The sequence below is a fragment of the Glycine max genome, chromosome 7 (assembly GCF_000004515.6).
Source record: "Glycine max cultivar Williams 82 chromosome 7, Glycine_max_v4.0, whole genome shotgun sequence".
Taxonomy (NCBI): Eukaryota; Viridiplantae; Streptophyta; class Magnoliopsida; order Fabales; family Fabaceae; genus Glycine; species Glycine max.
In genome coordinates, this window is record NC_038243.2 from 36,162,671 (window position 1) to 36,185,367 (window position 22,697).

The 22,697-nt window shown below is 32.5% G+C and overlaps 2 protein-coding genes across 3 annotated transcripts; one reads left to right on the forward strand and one right to left on the reverse strand.

Moving 5' to 3' along the window:
• Nucleotides 1–912: 912 nt before the first annotated feature.
• LOC100811525 (bifunctional riboflavin kinase/FMN phosphatase) lies at nt 913–4,473 on the reverse strand. 2 transcript variants are annotated; one of them, XM_003529248.5, is made up of 10 exons: nt 4,262–4,471; nt 3,993–4,179; nt 3,535–3,665; nt 3,367–3,436; nt 3,184–3,249; nt 1,957–2,111; nt 1,762–1,857; nt 1,508–1,659; nt 1,346–1,429; nt 913–1,237 (listed from the first exon to the last, which is right to left on the reverse strand). In XM_003529248.5, exons 1-10 carry the CDS (start codon nt 4,326–4,328, stop codon nt 1,112–1,114), a joined length of 1,134 nt encoding a protein of 377 aa, XP_003529296.1. In that variant the 5' UTR covers nt 4,329–4,471; the 3' UTR covers nt 913–1,111. The 2 variants fall into 2 exon arrangements, with proteins under 2 accessions (XP_003529296.1, XP_040873274.1); XM_041017340.1 differs by having other exon boundaries at nt 1,346–1,659; nt 4,262–4,473.
• Nucleotides 4,474–11,952: 7,479 nt separating this feature from the next.
• Nucleotides 11,953–22,503, forward strand: LOC100527617 (anaphase-promoting complex subunit 4). Its single transcript, XM_003529249.5, has 19 exons — nt 11,953–12,293; nt 12,404–12,515; nt 13,444–13,535; nt 14,349–14,432; nt 15,059–15,298; nt 15,451–15,531; nt 16,298–16,449; nt 16,616–16,776; nt 16,858–16,958; nt 17,038–17,112; nt 17,835–18,014; nt 19,257–19,339; nt 19,420–19,518; nt 19,844–19,948; nt 20,600–20,741; nt 20,900–21,127; nt 21,232–21,384; nt 21,522–21,603; nt 22,241–22,503. The coding sequence occupies exons 1-19, from the start codon at nt 12,225–12,227 to the stop codon at nt 22,333–22,335; spliced, it is 2,334 nt and encodes a 777-aa protein (XP_003529297.1). The 5' UTR covers nt 11,953–12,224; the 3' UTR covers nt 22,336–22,503.
• Nucleotides 22,504–22,697: the final 194 nt, after the last annotated feature.

Below are 22,697 nucleotides of genomic sequence, written 5' to 3' on the forward strand. Positions count from 1 at the left end.
CACTTTTTTTTTCTTGACCAAGATTTTCTATTAAAAGAAAGTTTTTTCTTTTTTTCTGAATTGGTTGGGCAGACACGCCATGACCTAAAAAGCTTAATTTATATTCACTTGGCAAATACATACACCAACATCCTCCATAAAGGACTGAACGACAAAATAAGGAGCAAAATTAAAGAAACAAACATAATTTTTTTTGGAAGGAAGAAACAAACATCATTGTCTAAGGATAGACCATACTTCCCAAAGGAATCAGCCAACTGCTTTGATTTCCTACGAATATGCACAAAAAGACACTGCTTAAAACCACCCTGACTTTTCCATAATAAAAGAATGTATAATCACAACGTATCAAAGTTGATGTGAAAATAACTAAGTCCTTTAATAAATTCTTACTGCCATGAAAAGAAAAAAAAAACTAGCTTTTATTACTAAGCAAACAATATAAAATGTTGATTTAACCTGGAATGCACTTTAACAAATTATTAACGGATTTGGATTATGTAAAGTGGCCTAGGAGATGGAATTCAATCCATTTATCTACTAATCATTCAATTCATCCATGTACAAATCCAATTAATCCATCTAACTATAAAAATAAAATAAAAAATCAAAATTCGTTGAATTTTGTCGCCATTTGTTATCGGAGGTAATGGTTCATCCAACATATTTTGTAGCTCATTATTCCAAATAATTCAAAATTCATTGGTTGAATACAAGTTTTTATAGTTTAACCTTTACCCATCATTTAATTTAAAATTTGGTATCCATTTGACACCCTATCTTGATTCACGACCTTTCCTTGTTAATAGAGAGCATAGAACCCACGTAGGATACATGAAAGTTTTTGGCAAATCTCCTTTAAGATATGTGAGGAACTCAATTAAAGGTCAAAATCCCCAATAGGCACTTAGATAGTAAAATGCAAACAATGACTCTTATTTTTTTTCAGTATTTCTTTATGCATGTTCCAAATCACATTGCATTGGCATGATTATGAATCATAGGGTATAATATGCGAACTGCTTTCGAGTTGAATAACTGGATTTTGCACTTACAACAATTAACACCAGGGTTTTATTCGACAAGAAGCTAAGGGATAAAAAAAATTGTACTAAGAGCTTCTCAAATACGAATCATTCTTAAAACTTGAATATAAGGGAAGATCAAGAGCCCTCTCAGCAACTCTTCGATCTTCATGAATTTTAGCTACCAAGCTTTCAAGGGATGAAAAATTGACCTGTTGTGCACAATGCCCAATTTTAGTGAAACTTGAAAAGTATATGGGGGACAGTACAAGGATGACAGGGAGAAAAATTATAGAAAAAAAATACTCATTCAGCTGTACCTCGGGACGTATGTAACCAACTATAACAAGCCGCAGTTCTTCCCCATAGAAATCTTCATTAAAGTCATGGAGTAACCATGGTTCCTGAAACAAAAAGGCATAGATAATATGAAAATTCATAGGTAAATAGTTATAGCTGGAGGTATATAATAAAGCACTTACTATAGCCTTTTCTTTGTTGTTGAAATATGGATTCCAACCAATGCTCATCACCATTTTAAAAACACCTCTTGCCGACAATCCAGCCCAACCAAAATAAACACCTGCAGGATACTCTGAAAGGAGATCTGAATAGCCCTCTGTTGATAAATTGGCTGGAAGAAAGTACAAATTACCATTAGTATAATAATCTATCACAGATTGTTTAAGACAGTATAATAGACCAAAAGTTGTTCAAGAAATAAGTTGAAACAAACCTGTAGGGATCCCAAGTACCTTTGAGCCACGACCAAATCCCTTGACAACAGGACCACCAATATACCAGGGATCTACGGGCAAAGTTCCCTCCACCCCTGCAATAATTTAAAATAATAGTTCAAATATAAATGACATACAATAAAAAGAAACACAACACATACAAAATGGACTATCTTAAAGTATTTGGGGTTTACAATCTTCAAATGGAGGCAGACCCCACTTTTCGAGTCGCAAATCAAGTAGGGAATTGATCACCTCATCTGCTGCAGTATAGAGATGCGACTGTTTTGGAAGTGATGGTACAACAACTACTTCCATTTCAGCAGTCTTTCCTGCAGTAACCCCAGGTCTGAGTAGCCAAGTATACTTGATTTTAGAAACAAGATATGGAAGAAAAGGAAGTATCAAGTAGAGACAGAAAAAAGTCTAGGATTAAAATCACCATCCATTTATAGAAACCTTGTAGGAACTAAGCAAGCAATCTTCGGCTATTGTAAAGCTAGGGTAAAAAAAATATTACATGGATTCTCTCAAATTTCTATCACAAGAGTTGAGTCCCATTGCATCCAAAACACTCAGTCTCTCTTCATCAATCACATAAGGTGTGTTTGATATACATCAAGGGACAGTACAAGCAAAGCAACACAGTAGGAGTTACAATACCACTTTTTTTTCTGTCCATGTTTGAATATAACTTTGGGTCAGGCTTGCTAATTGTTCCCCATTGGAATTAATGGGGTTTTGCCAAACTGATGAGTATTTTTCAGTTTTGAGTAGTGGGGTGCTGGGACAAAAAAGTCCCATATTTCCATGGTTTATTGAGCAATAAATATTTAGAATACTTTCCTACACTTCATCTTTTGTTTTATTCTTTTTACAAGAAGATTTTTAAAATCGATCATGGAACAAGCATTTGTGTTGTCCAGTCCTTTTTTTTAGCAAATTAAACGCATTCATATAGACACTGCACCTGACTAACCACTCAGCAATCACATCAAATACAATAAATGTGTGCTTCACTTCCTCAAAAATTTGCCACCATCCCCACAAGTAAAAAGCATGTAATATTGGCTGGACAATCTATCAACATGACAGTCGTCCTCAGCCAATATGTGATTACTTCAAAACCAAACATCTAATTACAAGATCAAAATTGCAAGCCTTAGGCTACCAAATCCAAACAGAATCTCCAGGGAAAGAGAGATATTTAGAGATTCTCCAAAAAATTTAGAAACTTTTTTTTCCTGTGAAGAGAGTAGGGACCAAAAGGAAAAGAGGTTATCTTTATATGAATTTAGTAGAGATAAAAGAAAATAAAATCCATCAGAAAGAGTAACGGCAAAGAAGACTTAGAGATGACATAGGAAAACATATGAAACAGGAATTGGTACCAGGAGAAAGACAGAAATCAAGGAACTCACAGAGAGTCTTCAATAACAAGACAGCTGGAAGGCTCCATGTTTAACCTCCTAGCAGCTTCAAGGAATCTAACATCATAAAACAAAACATAAAACTTTTTAGAAGACAAAGATCTTTCTAATACAGTAGTCAAGTGAGCTCACTCCTCAGTAATCAAGGCTAGACAATACATCATTGCATCTCACATTTCAGGGGAAGGTTTCCCTGTTCTTACTTCATCTCCACCAATTATAACAGAGAAAGAATTCTTCCATCCTGTACACAAAGAAAACAAAAGAAGAAACAAGCCCATACTTGCATTAACAAAGACAATCAAAGACAAAAGAAGCTTAAAATTCCTGAAATAAACCAACCATCATGATAGGATATTTTGGCTTCGATGCTTTCCCTTGGAGAGTTTGACGCCAAGGCCATAGGAACTCCATGACTCTTCAAATGTTTAACCAACCTATTAGCACCAGGAAGTGCTTTAATGTTGCACCACCTAAAACGCCAACAGAGCAAAAACTTTAAGAGAAAAGTTCCCTCAGAAATTAAGTTCAATATCTCCAAATCAAGCAAAGCTTTCGGACAACAAATTAATTGTTTAAAGACAAATTTCCTAAGATATCGGCTTCATTATGGGTTAATAAATATCCAGAGGTGAATCTTGTGTTTACCTCTACCTTAAGTCACGAAAGTGTATTCCTTAACTTAAAAGTTCAGTAATCAAGTATTATTAACTAACTGATTCCACATTCAAAACTCAATTGACAAGATATCTCTACGCAAGATCCATATGCACAAGAACAATGATGTAACGGATTATTACTGGTCAGAGAAGAGTGGCGAAATTTCGGAGAGGAATTCAATGGCGGAGCAGGGAAGTTGATAATCTTGCACAACCGCAGCAGCGGCCTCAAACGGCGTCGTTCCAATTATCTTCTGAGCTTCTCTTCCGTCCCATTCCTTTCCGTATTTACCTAACATAACCTTCAAAACGTTGCCTACGATGCCATCTGCATCAAAGCCCCAATTACAAAGAAAAATATGCAGCTACTCGATTGAGTGAGCAAATGATAACAAACAAAACAAACAAACCTGTGTTGAGCAGCGTGCCGTCCAAGTCAAGGATGACGCATCTAATCAACTTCTTCGCCACCGACATTTTCGCAACAAAAATTAACTTCAGAGTTCAGCGAATCGAACGAGTGTTTCGACTTCGGAGAACTTCGTTCGAGTTCAAAGAGCAACAACTGCGCTTTGCGCTTTGCGCTTTGCGCTTTGCGTTTCGGAGGGATAGAGGGGATAGGAAGAGCATGCTTCTTAACGCATCGATGATGACAAAACCTAGGCTTTTACTTCCCACAACCACTTTTTTTTGCCTCCTGCACCCCCAAAAAGCCTCAAACAGCCAAAAGTTAAATACCCCTCTTCCCTACCAACGATGCCAACTCCCCCAGTCCATTTTGGAATATGGTGGAGGGGTGTTCACTATGGTGACTCTGAGTGACCTAATAACATCAAAGAGGGTGGCGGCTGTCCCCTGGAGGAGGAGGGAGTCAGTGGTGGTGAGGAGTATTTGTGTCCATTAGGATCTTTTGGGGGTGCAGGAAGTAAAGACCCAAAACTTAAAAAATATAAATGAAATATAATTTTTTTATTGTTTATTCAAATTTAAAATACTCATAAAATGAACCGAATTGTTAGGTACAGATTTTTAGTTAGTCTCTGGAGTGCTAAATTTTTAGTTAAAATATTTATTAGTAACACTTTCTAATACAATTTTGCTCAAAGTAAATGCTTTTTGCTCCCGACAAATGAATTTATCATCACTCTATTTATTTCTTAGGCCATAGCCTATGTAAGTTCAATCGTGTTCTTTGCAGGTTTTAAGGTTAGTTGGTTGGGAGTGTCCTCCCTTCCTTCACAAAAAAAAAAAAAAAAACTTTTTTTTTCTTTCCATTTACCTATTACTGCTAATTCTAGTAATCAACACTGTAACATAAAAGCCAAGGAAATATTTTAATATTATTTTTATACATTTATTCAATTAGACATATATATATATATATATATATATATATATATATATATATATATATATATATATATATATATGTTGGATTGCTGACACGACTCAAATGACTTTGCCGTTCACACACACCCATTGTCCCACAAAGATAGTGTTACAGTTGATGTTAGGATTGATGTTGGCGTTGGTCAAGACTGAACCTTTGAATGATGGTGAAGCAAGTTTCACCTTCTACTACGCCATGGATTATGCTACATACTGGGTCTGCAACTGCAAAATTTATATAATAATTATTAGATTAGATAGTGGTTTATTATTATCGTTACATAATCTATTATAGTCTTGATATCTCACTGTTGCATTAATTCTAAACTCTCACTTCTCTCGGACTATAGCTCCCCAGTCACCAGATGATAATAAGGTTTGATTGAATCTGAGTTTGAATATTTTAAATAAGGTGTTGAGTTTAAATTTTATGAATAAAAAAATATTATTAGAAAATAATTAACCAATCAATTTTTTTATAGAAATTAGTCTGATAAACACTTCACGCATCAATATTATGATAAATGACAAAAAAAAACTATTAAGATTAGACACGCCTCATGACAGGAATTGTGTCTAAATCATTTCTGTTACCATAATTATTTATAGCCCCACAATAAAGTACATTGTATAAAAGCTATAGACAAGTTTTGCCAATTGCACCTGTGAAAATGACTCAAAATATATTCATCTAAATATATTTTTAGTCCATGTGATTTAATATATTTTTTTTTTATTTTTATAAAATTATTTTTTTATTTTTAATTCTTATAAACTATGTTTATTTTACTTTTTGTTCTTAAATTTCCTTAAATGACACTTTGAATAATTAAATTGTAAAAATTAAAAACAAAAAAAATAATTAATAAAAGACTCAAATTGCAAGGATTGAAAAAGTATTTAAGTCAAATATATATATTACTAACAAATTAAAAATGAAATTGCAGATTTACCTGTTGCTGTTGGTCGACTTTCAGCTATAAAGATCGTAATGAGAAGAAATGATAAGATGAGAGCAAAATTGATGTTAGTAGACTTCACCATTCTTCCTCTTTCAATCCCCTTTTTTCTATTAATTACGTGTCTCTAAAGTTAGTGTTGCGATTTTAGACACTGAACTTTTTTAGTTTATATAGGAAAAAACCAATCTGCATAGGGACAAATAGTTTTCGAGGTATGTCATGCATTAATTGTGTTTTAAAAAGAAAGTTGGCTATACCTTAATATATATTAGTTAATTCTCTAGGAAGCACATTCTTGTATATTTTTTGCATTGGCGTGTGCATGCATGTCTTAGTGCAAAGTATGGTGATTGTCCTTAGACGACTGCATTTAACTGTCATACACGTTGATGCCTCTTCTCTCCCCTTGTTTAACCTTGTGACTGACTATTGTACAAGAAGCCCACTTTTTTGGAGCCAATATCCTGAGTTACAAAATTGTCTTTTTAATTTGTTTTATACAAATTTTTTTTTAATTTAACGGTCATCACTATTAATAATATAAAGTTTACATTATTGTTGCCAATAAGAAATTAAATTAGTATATTATTCAACACTTTGATATAAAAGTCAATAAACTTATCATTCAACACAAAAGATTAATGTATTGGTATATGATTCTGTTTCGTTCATATAAATGAGTGAAAATAATTTATTTTATGAGAGAATTTGTATTCGATTCTTATTGTATATAATTTTTTTGAATCAACGAACTTAATTAATTTTTGACCAAATGAATTGGAGAATTATGATCTCTAACCTAAAACTAAAAAAATAAATTTATTATATATAATAATTTTGTGATTGAATGATAATGAAAAATTATTTTATATTATTAAAACATAATTTATTCATCTATCTCTTTTTATGAATTACAAGTATTTTTTATTGGAAGTCATCTTGTTCATATCAAATAAGATTTTTTTAAAAACAATCAGAAATATTATTAACGCCAACTCCATGCACAAGATGTGTAAAAGTTAGAAAAATACCCATTTTCCACCTAACAAACAAAGCTACACAAAGCCCATTTTCCACCATACAATTAAACAAGAAGAACACACCAAAGCAAATAAAATAGCTTCACAACTTTTAGAGGAACACACATCCTCAATATATCTAAAAAGATCCTAGCCAGATTGCATCAAGAACTCGTTCTGAAAATCAACAACAACAAAAGTCAAATGATCCAAGATTAGGTTGAATATGATCATTATAAATAATAAATTTCTTTTTAAACATTTAATATAATTGTATACTCATAACTTAAATTTAATATCATTATAAATAATTTTGTATTAATTAATTCATGCGTTCGATGAGGTTTAATAACGCCAAACTCTACGAAAGATCATCAGCCTTGAATTTTGGCCGTTGGATTATTAATTATACAAATAAAGCATGCATTTTAGAGTGGATTTGGTCTGAAAAAAATATATTTTTTTCATTTTTATTTTTAATTCTTTCTTTTTATTTTAGCTACACAAAATTAGACTACTAGTACTACTTCTTCTTCTTCTTCATTAATTTGAAATGAAAGTTATAGTATTAAAAGAAGCAATTGAATTTTGGATATCAAATTAAAATAATAAAAAATGGAAATGATATTGAGATACCTATGAAGGTGATCTACTGGTCTATCTAAAGAATCTGTCGTGAAAAGTACTTTTGTTTCTTTGATAAAATAAATTAGTAAAAAAGATAGTTCTGAAATAAAACTGAAAAAAAAAAGGAAATGAGAGTTAGAATACTAGAAGAAGGAATTGAATTTTGGATATCAAATTAAAATAAAAAAATGGAAATGAGATCAAGTTGCCTGTGAAGGTGATCTACCTGTCTAACTAAAGAATCTATCGTGAAAGTACTTTTGTTTCTTTAGCATAATAAATTAGTAGAAAAGGTAGTTCTGAAATAAAACTGAAAAAAAAAGGAAAATGAAAGCTACAATACTAGAAGAAGGAATTGAATTTTGGATATCAAATTAAAATAAAAAAAATGAAATCAAGTTACCTGTGAAAGTATTTTGATTTTTTCTATGATGCGATTGTGTATTTCTAAAAGTTTATTATATTTTTTCGTCTTGTAAAAATATTATAGACCATTTTGTTACTCTCACAGAAAAAATAATTTTTAAATTTATATCAACTCATATATTTTACTTAATGAATTGATTTAGACTTCCTTACTTTTAATTTTTTTTCTTCTTTTGGTGTATTCAGACTTATCCAACTATTAATCCAAAGAATAACTGTACCAAAAATCTCAGATTTTCCTAGATGCTATAATAACTTTTTCTATCCAAAATGCGTAGGATAGAAATTAACCGGCGACAAGTTATGAGCTGAAATGTCGTGCGTCTATGGTTTCTATGTTTCCATCCTTTTAGTTTCCTTCTTTTTCATTTATTTTGCATTTGATCACTTTTGTTATGTCTTTTTTCTATTCTCCATCTGTTTAATAGTTGTGGGAAAATATGTTAATAATTAATCTTGCTTGCACCGTTGCAGTTGATGCGGGCTATCGTTTCAACATCGATCAGGAACTAATTTAGAATTCGAACGTCAATTTAACAACTGCACTAGATATGAGCAAATTCATACATTCTTCAAATATTCAAACATACAACTTCTGATTGTGATGATAGAATAATATAAATAGGAAAAATTAGGTTCTCCTTATTTCTTCATACACTTATTCACTTATACTTAATCAAAGTTGGATCGATACTTGGATTCTTGGTACGTAAACTCAAATCACTTTGCCATCCACACACACCCACTGACCAACAAAGATAAGGTTACAGTTGATATTGGGATTGATATCGAGGAAGTGGCGCTCATCTAGATTGAAACTTTGAACGATGCTGGTGCAAGTTTCAGCTTCTTCCACACCATGAACAGTGTTACATATTGGGTCTGCAACTGCAAATTTAAGCAAATATACATTGTATAGTGGTTTATTAGTATATCATCATTATAGTCTGCATGGCATCCTTACATTCTAAAACCACACTTCTTTCACTGTCTCTCGCAATCAGATAAACATCATAACAATTAAAAGTTCTCTAAATAAAATTAAAACTATATGAATAAATCATGTGTGGCCCAGTATAGGAAATGAGAACATTATACTAAAAATTATCATTAAACCACTGTAACACTCGAAATATATTGAAGATTTACCGGTTGGAGTTGATCCACTTTCAGCTATAAGCACCATAATGAGAAGAGACGAGAATATCAGAGCAAAACTGGTGATGGTAGATTTGGCCATTTTTCTTTCTCTTCCAATCCTTTTTTTCAGTGATCCTTCTTTAGATTTTGTGGTTGCCATTTATATAGGAAAGATTAAGAAAACTCAATCTGCATTAGAAAACTAGTTTCCGAGGCAAGTCATTAGATTTTAAAATGAAAACCGGTTCAATGTTAATTTCTAGGCAGCAACATATATATTACATTGGATATTGTTGGCATATTGATGGATACATTTTTGCAATGCATGCTGTTTGTGGCAGGCCATTGCCGCTCTCACATTTAGAAGATAAATAGATATATCAACTATATAAAATCAGAATATAACACTCACAAAAATCACAACCATAAGTTGATGTCGTGTGAGTTGTGACGGTATATGGTATAACTTTTACATTACAGTATTTATCAATTTTATATGCTAATGACTAATTTTTTATTGAGAATCTAGCTGACATCTTTTGTAAGATTTACTATATTCAAACTTAAACTTAATTCTACTGGAATCAACACATGTTGAAATTAATACCGATTTTGAGGCAAAGTGTTGAGGGTGTAACTAGAAAAAATGACAGCAGGACCATGGGAGGAAATGTACGTGATTAGTCTTTAATGGTATTTATGGCGGTGAGAATGTTTGAAAAGCAATATTTAATCTTTGGGGGAAGTGGTGGTGCTTACATTTTTCTTTCTAACCACATAGTTTAGTTGGTTAGTTAGATAACGGGAGTCTATCAATATTACAACAGACCTCAAAACTTAATAAATAATTATAGATATTATTGACAAAGTTTTCACATCGGATGAGAACTAAACCCAAATTCCAGTGAGATATGAGTTTAATTTAATAGAACAAAACCTTTAATTTCTTCTTTCTTATCCTGCAAAATGAGCTATTTGTGTAGTTAGGACTTAGGATGCATACGACTTGATTTTGAAATATTTTATGAAGGAAAAAAATATCAATATTAAAACCTATTCATTTTTATTTCTCCTCCTTCTCTCTATTTCTCCTCTATCAAATAAATGCTTAAGTCGTTTCGTTTTGGGCCGCAATTTGAAAATTTATAAGACCTTTATTGAGCGAAACAAATGAAATATTTTAAAATAAGAAACATTTCTAAATAGTTATAAATAACCTCATATTTAAAACCCTATTTTTTAAATATAAAATCTTAAAATTACTCATTCATCATTACATAGAATTGTTATTGTTTTTGTAAAAAAATCCATAATTTTTATTTATTCAACGGACAAAGGCAAGTTAGGGTTGGAGATGTCTCCCACTAGTTAAAAAACATTTTATATAAGTTCGGTTAACAATTTGAAAATTAATGATTATGATTTAGTGAGTTTGATTCCCTAAAAAACTAGGGATTCAATATTATAAAAATATTTATTCAACATTTGATTCAAAGGATGATTGAGAGATAATACAAATTAAAGAATGATATTGTGATAAATACTCACAAACTTCTAACTCATTAAATTTAGTATAGTCATACCTTGTTAGTTGACATGGACATCTTTTCCTTTTTTATCATTATTTTTTTTCTTTTCATTGTTACATTTAAATGTTCTCATCGTCATCTTTCTCCTTCTCATTATGTTTTTTTTTTAATTTTAGTTTGATAAACTCTAGCGAAGCTAAGTCGCGTCGTCGTGACGGCCTCGCACCGTCAGACTCTGCACCCGGACTTCCATGGAGGTGTCTCAACGATGTTAATGTGTTATTAATGCACCTAAAATTTTATAGTAAAATTTTTATTATTTTATCAAATACATAAACACATCAAAACAAGATACAATATAAAATTATTTGTATTATACATCGAACACAAAAAACTTGCAATACAAAAAGTTATGGCGGAAATCAGCTACTTGTACAGTTCTATCCATTTATTTTTATTTTTCTCTTCCTTCTCCACTTTTTATCTTCTCCTTTCTTTTATAACGTACCATCGGGAACACAATGTTGAATCTCTTGCTACTGATTCGGGTTCCATCGTTGAAGGCCATCACGAAGGTGGTTTTAGGGGGAGGTACTTGACGTGATTTTGCAAATGTTGTCAAAGGTGAAGCATTGGAGGATGTCATGGAAATTAGGGATGGTGTTTCTAAGGTTAGGGGTGATGGCGAGGAGGGGAATAGGAGGTGGTAAGAGAGTTTGACATCGACGACAAATTCCACGAACTTGTGGAGGGTTCATGTGTGGGAGAATTGGTGCTTATGGAGTTATGGTTCGATTGGAGCTATCAGAAAGTTGAAGATATCGTTGTTGAGGAAGTGTGTCTTTCATGTAAAATTAATTTTGAATGAATTAATTTGATAAAATTATTTTTTAAGTGATTTGATTTATATTTAGACATTTTATTATAAATAAAATTTAATATTAAATTTTATTCAATTCAAAACTTATTTAATTTAAAATAATTCTTTAATAAAATTAAAGATATAAAAATATATCTAGAATTAATTCCCTAAATACACCCAGGTCGTGAAAGGCAATTTATAGTGAGGTTGCAGAAGGAAGTTTGGCCGCAATCACTTTCTGTCATTCTTCTCTCCTCTCTTCTATTCCATTCCGTCATTTCACTATTTAATCTCCCATTTCTCGTTCCTTTACCACCCTCACTTCACTGCTTAGGGTTTTCTTGCACTCACGCCATTCTTTCTTTGCTGAATCACTCTGCATTTTGAACTTTCTGAGAAGCTCAGTGTTTCTGTTAGACATGGAAACCGACGAATCCTCTCGCGTGATTCCCTTTCAGCTTCAATTCGATAAACCCCTCGCTTCTCAGGTTTTTTATTTTTTTACTTTTAAATAAATTTCACTTTCCCATTCATGTTACTGTTAAATTATGTATCCATGCTGAATTTATATCTTGCTGAATGAATTTTGGAATCGTAGATCAAAATTGCGGAGTGGAATCCCGAGAAGGACTTGCTCGCCATGGTGACTGACGATTCTAAGATCTTGCTCCATCGTTTCAATTGGCAACGCTTGTGGACCATTACTCCAGGTCTCACTTTCTCTCCTTACTAGTTCTCCTCGATTTTTACCTATTTTTGAATTGATGGTAAAAACTGCTTATATACTTGAATATGCAGTATTTATATATGAGAAATGTTATTTGTACAAATCATACAATAAAAAGAGAGAAGGGGAGAGAGGAGAGAGAAAATTATGAGATGCAATTAATGGTGTGATGGAGAGAAATAGGGAGAAAAAAAGTTGTATAAATTTTTGTATGAATAAAGTGTTGTTAAATAGCCCCTATAGCGCTATGCAATAGGTGAATTTCTTTGATTCGCAATTGCGACTCTGCCCGCTGTTGCGGCCGCTATCATTGTTCAACATGTGTCTTGCATCCTCGTGTCATCTCTGGCGAGTCTCTAGCCAATTGAACTTTTGAGTTAATATAATGCCAATTTTGATGTATTTTACTTTTATTTGCACAAAAACTTAATTTTTTCTGCATATATAATTTAATTGATATATTCATATATATCATATATTTCAACTGTTATGTACCAACAAGTCGTTGGTCGGAGTGATACTGAGCATAGTCCCCTTAAGCAAGGTCTTGGGTTTGAACCTTGTAAATGAAAAAAAAAATGTGATTGGGAGACCCACTAAAGGGGACCAATTAGGTTCTCCGAGAAAATTAATCTTCTAAGCTAATAGATACTCCGTACCAATCAACTGTTATGTGACTTCCACAATATGCCTGCGACACTAACCGCTATATCATATAGTGGATTATTGGCTTTCCTCTATTTTTCACAATCCACAATTGATACCACTAACACAATTCTATTTTAATGTTGTGTAAAATAGTTAAATTGTGGAAATGGCTTGAAACAATAAGCCATGTGTTGTTCTGGTGTATTGAATTTTGCTATAATTGCAGTGCTCTAGTGTTAATGGGATATTTTTTTTTCCTGTAGGAAGATGCATAACATCTTTGTGTTGGCGTCCTGATGGAAAAGCAATTGCTGTTGGGCTTGATGACGGGACATTGTCACTGCATGATGTTGAGGTGGGTAGTGGTTTCTTTGTTCAGAACTAATCTTTCTAGTCAGTTGTTCACTTGTTCCTGATTTGTTTTTTCCCTACACTTCTAATTATGTTATGTTTTAATAAATGTTTTATTTCATATGGTATGCTACCATGAGAAATCTAAAGGGAAAAATGTATGTTTGGAACTTCTAAGAGTTCCTGGACTGACTATTTATTTTGAGGCATACCAGACTAAACAAGTTACTCTAATGTTTAGTTTCACATATAATAATTCATGTAGCGTTGAGCCTCTTGCTGTGTGCTTTTAGCATTGTGACATTATTGGGTATCTATACTGGCCATAACTGTCGATCAAAGTTTCTACTTATTTAAGATTACTTTGGTAATAAGATTTTTGAAATTTGCTAGTCTAACAAGTAAGCAATAGGGTATTCTTCTATCTGAGGGAGGATTATAAATAAAAAATCCAACATTGGTCAATAACTTTTTTGGTTTTCCTAGGAGGATGGGATAAAATCTTTGGAAAATGTTTACCTGATAGATAAAATGTCTGTATGTTTTAAAGTTAGGTAGAATTGATTTTGATGTTAATGATTTTGAACTGTTTAATTTAATTGGGATATGTTTTGAAATTAATCTTAGCCACAGATTTTGCATTGGAACATGTGTATGGTGAGAGGATTTTGAAGATAAAACAAACAGGGGCCCTAAGTAGATCTGTTCGTTTTTCAATGGTGTTTATATGTCTCTGTTTGTATGTGGATAGAGTTCTGGTTTATTTTTCTTTTAATTTTTTTCTGACAACTAATTCTTGATATTTTCTATACGGCAGAATGGAAAGCTATTAAGAAGCTTAAAATCACATTGCGCTGCCATTATATGTCTCAACTGGGAGGAGGAGAGTCAGCTAATTACAGTATGCTTCTTCCTGTCTGATGGCTACTCTTGATATTTAGTTTGATTGGTAAATTTTGATTCATTGGAATGTCTTGTAGATACTTGTTATCTACTAAAATATGGTTTCTATATGTAACTTTATTTAGCAAAGTCCAAGTGAGATATGATACTTAGCCATTGTTAAACTATGGATATCATTTTCTAATTCGTAGATTCAATTCTCACATGCTCTAAATGGATATCATTTAAGTTGGATGGGAAGAATGTGTAAAATGTATGGTGGAATTAAATTAAAAAAAGCAAGAGGTAAATTATGCCAAAATTTTAAACACCAATTTCATTCTTTTGGTTTATTGTTTCTCATATTTCTGCTTGATTATTCAAAGTTTGTTCCAAACTAGAATAACACATTATATCTTGAACAGAAAATATACATAATTACCATTCCACATCAGTTCTTCTTAAATTGATGGTGTTGAGAGGGAGAAAAAATGGGAGGACATGTGAATAAATTTACGTGACTTGACTACACAGTACACAGTGAAGGCTCTTATATATGATGAATCTGTGTGTCTTGACTGGATGAATCTTTTATTTTTCTTTTCTACTTCTATTTTAATATCTTCTCCCTAAATTTTCTTCTAGGATGACTTTGGTCACACTTCCAAATATGAAGATAGAACCTCTCGTTTCTTTCCTCCTGCTCCAAGAGTTCCTCGGATGCCTGGATTGGTATCTGGGGATAATGGCTTCATGGATGATAGCGAAGATTCATTTCAGGAGCTGTCAAATTCTTCTCACCAACGATTCAACATCCTATGCAGTGCAGATAAAGATGGAAACATTTGTTTTAGTATATTTGGCATCTTCCCTATAGGGAAAGTTGTAAGTCATTGTCTGTCACAGACAAGTAGTTAATGCTAAACATAAATATCAAGTTAGCCTTGTCTGTTTCTTTGTTACCTATATTTTTTATTTGCTTCTTAGTTTCTTTTTGCAATAAATATTAAAACTTCTTATGGTGGCTGGTGTTTCAGAACATACACAACCTCACTTTTCCTACTTTCTGTGATGGTTCAGAAATGAGTAATGGAGTTTCAAATGCTTTGATACACAAGGTAGGTCCTTCTTTTATTTTGAACACTGAATTTCATTTGCTGATCCACTTCCCTTTAGTTTGAACGGAGTTAGGAAAACCCTATACTACAGTTTGATGCTTGAAATTAGCTAGTCAACTAATTAATATGTGAGTCAGTATTTTAAATTTTTGAAATATGAGAAGAGAAAATTAAAATACAATCAAAGCAGCAGAAGAACTACATCAAGGATGGCAAGCTATCTTATCTTCGTTTGAAATTCTGCCAAAAGATTAATGATTAATGAATCAGTGGATCTAATTCTATTCACTCAATCTTTAGACAAGTAGGTGGTGAAAGTGAGATTCCATGTTCATTATGTGTTTGATGCATCAAGCATGAATGAATCAGTGAAGAAAAGTATTGAACCTTCAAGGCTTCAACTTGCATAAGTTAATTAACACCTATCATGGACCATATCCTCAAAAGGCTTATGCTTTAGGTGAAGCAACACGTATGGTCTTTATATTACATTTTTAATTCGACCTATAATGCAAGAGCCTTTTGTGCTTGAATTGTGGATAATGTGTAAGCCTTCTTTCCTTGTGGTGAATCTGACCTTTTTATCAGGAGAATGAGGGTAGCTAGGATCAAATTCTAGATCACTCAATCATAGAGGTTCTAATATCATGCATAAAACGACACTCTTAAATGTTTAAGCTGATAAATAAAGGCAAAAAACTGGTTTAATATTACATCTCTTCCCTTGTAAGTACTTGTGGAAGCTGATGTTGTTACTTGTGACTAGGTTGCTTTATCAAAAGATCTTTGTCGTTTGATAGTCACGTGCTCAGGAGACCTTGTTAAAGTTGGTGATGACTTGGGAGAAATTCAAATGGTTGGGAACAATGAGCATGGTCTGCATTGCTTAGCACTGAACACAGCTATATTTTGGAATAGGTAAACATTCTTTCAGAAATGGGATGTTCTACTGTTACATTCTTATTCTTGTAACATGTAAAATCTTTATGTCTTGGAATCCAAATGACATTGATGTGGCCATGCTTTACAATGGACATTCTGTCTGTCTCATTTCTGTAATTTAGTTCCTTCTACCTTTGTATAGGAAAAATGAGCTTCACCAGGTAGCTCAACAAGCTTCTAACATAGAGGATTTGACTGAGGTTGTTCGGACATCATTATCAGTTATGTGTAGGCAATGGTCTGATGCCATGAACACATTTCAGGAGAAGTTCAGATCTTTGTCTACTCTGATAATAAATCATGGTAACTCAATAACAGTTATGGATTTATTTATTGTTTTGGTTATTACCCTTTAATTCATTTGTTTCCATCTTCCGTTACTAGGACTTGATTCGTCACCTCAAGAGGAGTTTCTGAGCCTTTTGGGTGGTGCAAGGACTAGCCCACCAGTTCATCAATTTCTCGTTAACACTCTTGGAGAAGTGGTATGTATACAGCCTTATCTAGTTGTATTCCCCTTCTTTATGAATGTAGTTTCATTCTGAACTTTGTTGCTTTACACAGGGTGTTAAGCGTATTTCAAAGGTTCTCTCCGGTGCAGGCAAAGAACTTCAACGTATTGTCTTGGACCACCTCCAGGTACAGCAATATTTACTGATAAGGAGAAATGTGTTATTGTTTGAAAGCAGATATTTTAAAAATGTTCATGTCAAATAGCTTCTTATTGCACCCTGTCATAGTTTTTTTTTCCTAGATCAATGAAGACCGTGTTAAGGTCTTTTAATGTTCATGTCAAATAGCTTCTTATTGCGACCCTGTCATAGTTTTTTTTCCTAGATCAATGAAGACCGTGTTAAGGTCTTTTTGCTTTCTTCTATAACTTTTTGTTGAATCCCAAATCCCAATCCCATTAGTGGTGTTGAACTAGGTCATTTTTGCCTTCCTACCATGTGTTAACAAAGTAGGCATTGAAGGCAAGCCTGCTCCTAGCACAATGATTTGGGACTTCAGAGGCTGTCACCCAGTGGCCAGCTTGAAGGAGCTCAAGTTCAATGTCTTCTGAAAGAATTGCAATTATAGTTCTAAAACTAAGTTCCAGTTTAGTTGTCACAGAGGAACTTTAATATAATTCTCTAACCTTTCTAAAAGAAAATGTGTAGCCTCACAAAAGGTGTATGGTAGTGTGTTGTATAAGTTGTTACAAGATATTAAACATTCATGTGCATTCACGTAATCGACTGAAGTTTTACTCTTCCATTATTGACATGGTATCAGAACTTCATTTGCTTTTGAATCTACTCAAAAAGTATTTGAACAAACTTCACCGCAAGCTCTCATATGAAATTTTAAATGTTTGTTAGCCTGCTGTAGAAGTGATTGGATTCAGAATAGGAGAACTAAGAGGGCTTTCAAGATGGCGTGCACGCTATCACGGCATTGGCTTGGATGAATCACTTATTAACAATGCAACAGAAAAGGCTGGTATGCTACTTGTACAAGTTGAACGATTTATGAGGGTTCTTTCATCTGTTGTGCAGCAGGTGTGCCTTTTATAAGTTTGAAATGAATCTTATAGAATGTAGCTTTATTTTTCAATGTATGCTCTGTTGCTATCAATATCTATATATTTTAATACTCACAGTTTTAAAATTGTTATCAACTATATTCTTTCATGAGAGCTACAATAATAATACAAATCTGTATATAATTTTTAAAACTGGGCCAGCCAATATGACTTGAAACCAGTCAGTTTACCGGTTGTAAATCAAGAAAACCTGTAAAGCAAAAAAAAAATCTGTCAAAAACTGGTGGCAAAAAACCAGTTCAAATCAGTTTTTTAAAAATATATATTTTCTTAAAAATTATTCAAAAACATTTTTAAATAAATAAAGGCTCATGTATGAGGTTTAAATATGTATTGCTATTATTTGACTATTTATTATGATTTTTTTATGTTGTAGGACATATAATATGATCCTTTTATGCTTTATGTAACTTAATTCTTTTATAATTCTATATTAGTTTATTACTTAATATATTATATATATCAAAAATATATTTTAAGTATTTCTGACTCAACCGTGGTTCAACCTATGAACTGTGAACTGGCCTTCATCAGTTCAAAAATTGGTCTAGTTTTAAAAACATTGATGTATATAGTTCTATGACCAAAGTATATTTACTGACTTCTAGAAAATAATTAAAAGGAGAAATTTAGTGGGAAACAAAGGAAAGAAATGGACAAAGGGGAAAACTCAAATATCAATATTTCAGTTAGTCATCAAATTTAAATTTCAATTACTAGTATATTCTTGCAAATATTTCGAAATATTCCTAAATTAACTAAGACATGTAAACCAGTTTAACTTTCAAGTGCCTATTTGGGTATCCAGTGAAAGGACAAAATTACTTGTCTTCACAAAGTTTTTATTACTTCTTATTTCCATCTAGTTAGAAGCAACATTTTTTAGGTGGATGAATACATGTTTCTAAAATGATGAAAATGCACGTATTATCTCATTTTGTCTGAAGTTGTTTTTAATCTGAATATGACACCATTTCTTATGCAATGGTTAATCATATTGTAATATTGAGGATAGGATCCAATGATAAACTTGTAATTGGCTTCTTTTGACATGATGTAAGAACACATGTGTTTGGATTTCACTAGTCTGAACAGAAAAATATGTTTGAAAATATACAGGAATGCTTTTTTATAAAAGACTATTATGTCCATTCATTTCATTTATTTTTTAATTTTTGGTTTACATTTCTTCAACCAGTACTCAAACTTCTTCAACTGGCTATTGAAGTGTATAAAATTACTCATGTCAGAACCAAGTGACCAGCTTCTACCATATAACAGGTTCGTCTAAACATTCCTTAATGTTATGAATGATTATAGAAGATGCTATTTGTCTCTGATTAAACTTTTGGTTTTGGCAGTGAACTTGTTATTGTATTCCTGAAGTTTCTCTATGAACAAGATCCAGTTAAACAATTGCTGGAAGTATCAGAAACAGAATATGAAGTTGAAATTGATTTGTAGGTTTTGTTTTCCACACTCAATTCTTTAATATTTTTCCAAATTTATCGTCAGTTTGAACTGTACATCACATCGTATCTTTGTTTCATTGTAGTGTAGGCTCTACTGTAGCTTGTAGAGCTTTGGAATTGGATGTTATTGACTCTTCACACTAGATATTTCTATTTTCTAGGATATCAGATATGAATTAAGTTCTTCAAACCATATCCTGTAAAGGAATATGATTTTGAACCTCTGATTCAAAATATTTTTTCCTAAAATAAATGTTATTCTGAATTTCTGAGATTAATCTCATTTTAAATGTAATTTTGTCAAATTCTTCAGGGAAACAATGCAGAGAGTTAGAGAATTAGTTCAGTTTGGGGGATTTGCTGACACTGAATATCTAAGGAGAACATTGGTTAAAGAATTTCAGCTGATGGAATTAAGGTATTTCTTTTTGCCCTTCTATTCTTGCTATTTAGATAAGACCTTGTTGTCTGGCCAAAGGTCAGCTTTGCATCATGATTTGCAGATTTTAGCTCACTGCCCAGCAGCTCTTTCGTCAATTTTTGAAGCTGATAGAATGGGTCACTTGTATGTGAGGCCATAGTTTTCCTTTGCTTTCTGCTGTCTGTTCTTGTATTTCCCTCTTTATAAAAAAAAGATAAGACCTTGTTTCTGTTGGCATTGTCCTTCCATTGGACTCATCAGTCAAATTAGTGATGATAGTGTAAGTCATTATGAATGAGATTACAAAAATCTTGAGAAAATGTCACAAACAAACTATCTGTTTTCAGTCTGTGTAAAATTACTTGCTCCATATACTGAAAAGAAATACGGAATTGTTCCCATTTATATTACTTTGAGAGGGTTGGCGTCTATGAACACTGAAGCATTATGACTCATTCAATTGAAATCTTAAAAGATTTCTTTTGTTCAAAAATTGATTTACCTCAAAAAGCTTTCACTTATTGCTTAGCCTCAGCTGAGAAGATAATAGAAGCCAGGTCTTGTAAATTGCATATATATCTTTTTCACATTGTTCTTGCCATCTCACTGTATTTCTTTCAAGATTTCCATTGTGACCTGTTTTTTCAGCTTTAAAGAGGCTTTTGAAATGCCTTTTACCACAATATCAAGAAAGATACTTTGTGAGGATATACTACCTCTGTTTCCTCTTCCATCTTTGCCAAAATCATCTTCTTCCATGTGGATTCCCACTTCAGTATCATATTATGAGGTACTTCATGGAATGAACATTTTTACTAATTCCTGATATTCTAATCTAGTCAGTGAGAGACCTTTTTCTGACTTATATCTAGAGTCATTTTAATTTGATGTAAGTTGGTTACTAATTCTATTAAAATGCTTTATTATTATTATTTTTTTTTTCTGTAGGATCCCTCTAGAGCTTCTGTGCCACCTTACTCTTGTCAAAACCAGTTTATTGATTACATATCTTTCCAAGTACCTGATGAGTGTTTCTCAGATATTGTAAATTGTATATGCATAGTCAGAGGATTCATGCATGACTCAGACTGTCTAAAGAAGGGGTATAGTTCTTTGGAAGCTGTACTGTTATGTGTTCCTGTTGATTATCAATGTGTGGATCTGTCTTTGTACAAGGTAAGATTTGAGAAAGTTAGAAATATTTCGAACAGCCTTTATAGTTTCAATTTCAACGTTAGCAAATCTTGAGATTTTTCCCTTTTTTAAAATGTTTGAAACAGGATAGTCAAATCGTCCTGTTACTAAACAAAGCTACTAATACATCAGAAAGTGCTGGAGATGGTTGTATGATGATTCTGCAAGTAAGTGATCTACCATATGTCTCTATGTCAAGATCTGCTTGTATAGATGTTTGGAGGTTACCAGAACTAAAGGTAGTTGTCCTATGTTCATTTAATCTCAGTACTCATTCTTGTATATAGTAAATTACCTAAATGTCTCCTTCAGGAAGCTATTTATAATTTTTTATATTCCATTATAGTCATATTATGCAATTATGTTGTTCATTTAGGATTCTGTCGCTTACCTGAATATTGGGGATGAGAAATCTCGCACCATTCGTCATTCTGTAATTGCTCCCTTGGCAGTTAGTGGTGAGTATTCTCTCTCTACCTATGACTTACATGCATTAAAGCTTGTATATGAAGAATTTGCGTAGCAAAAGTTCCTAGGAAGGATCAGATTAGTGGATCTTATACAATTTTAATCATTAATTATGAACTGATTATACTTGGATATCTGCACCTAGAGTTTAATTACATGCACTGTATTTGGTTTATGAACTAATATATAGGAATAAGAAGGAAAAGATGGGTGATGCATATTGGGCATGACTGCATGTATGCATATTGTGGATTCAAGAATTCCAAATTAGGAAATTAGCAAAATAGGTTTCCGGTTAAGGTAAAAAATTAATCGAATTTCTGAACAATGGTTTTATCTAATTACTCTTTTGTCAACATTTGTCTATATCAAGAGGTACAAAAGTTGAGGTAATATAATTGGTAATGGATATAGGTTGGATCCACATGTTATATTTAAGGATCAATCGAACGGTTCTTCAACTTAAATGCCTTTCAAAGTGATAAACTTCTGAACTATATATAACGATAATCTTTTTGAATGTCCCCCCTCCTTTAAAGATAACTCTTAAGTTTTACTGTCGTGCTGGTTATTGTTTTAATTTGAGTAAAAGCCATTTAACTGGTTCTGTCTGCACTGTGGTAACAGCATCAAGAGGCGTGGCTTGTGTATTTGCTGCAACAAAGCGTGCTCTAGTCTACATTTTGGAGGAAGATGAAGATGAGGTCTCGGATGTAGAATAGTTTGCTATTTAATTTATTTTTCATTTTTTGCTTTTGTTTTGGCTGTGGTTGAGGGGTTGTAATCATTTGCCATTTTCATAATGGTCCTTGAAAAACATTGTTGTAGAATGTCCATATCCCTTATTAGTGTTCACTTGAACACGTAATTAATTTAATTATTTTTCCTAAGATAGAAGTAATCAGTTAAGCCCAAAAAAGTAAAAAAGATCAAACAGAGTAAAAGACCGAAAGTACTGGAGTTTAGTACCCATTAATAATAATTTGCTAATTGTTTGAGGTAATACTTTCATTTTGCTTTAAATACTGTTACATAAATCTTTCACAACAATTTTAGAATTCATTTTTTCCCCATTACATCACTT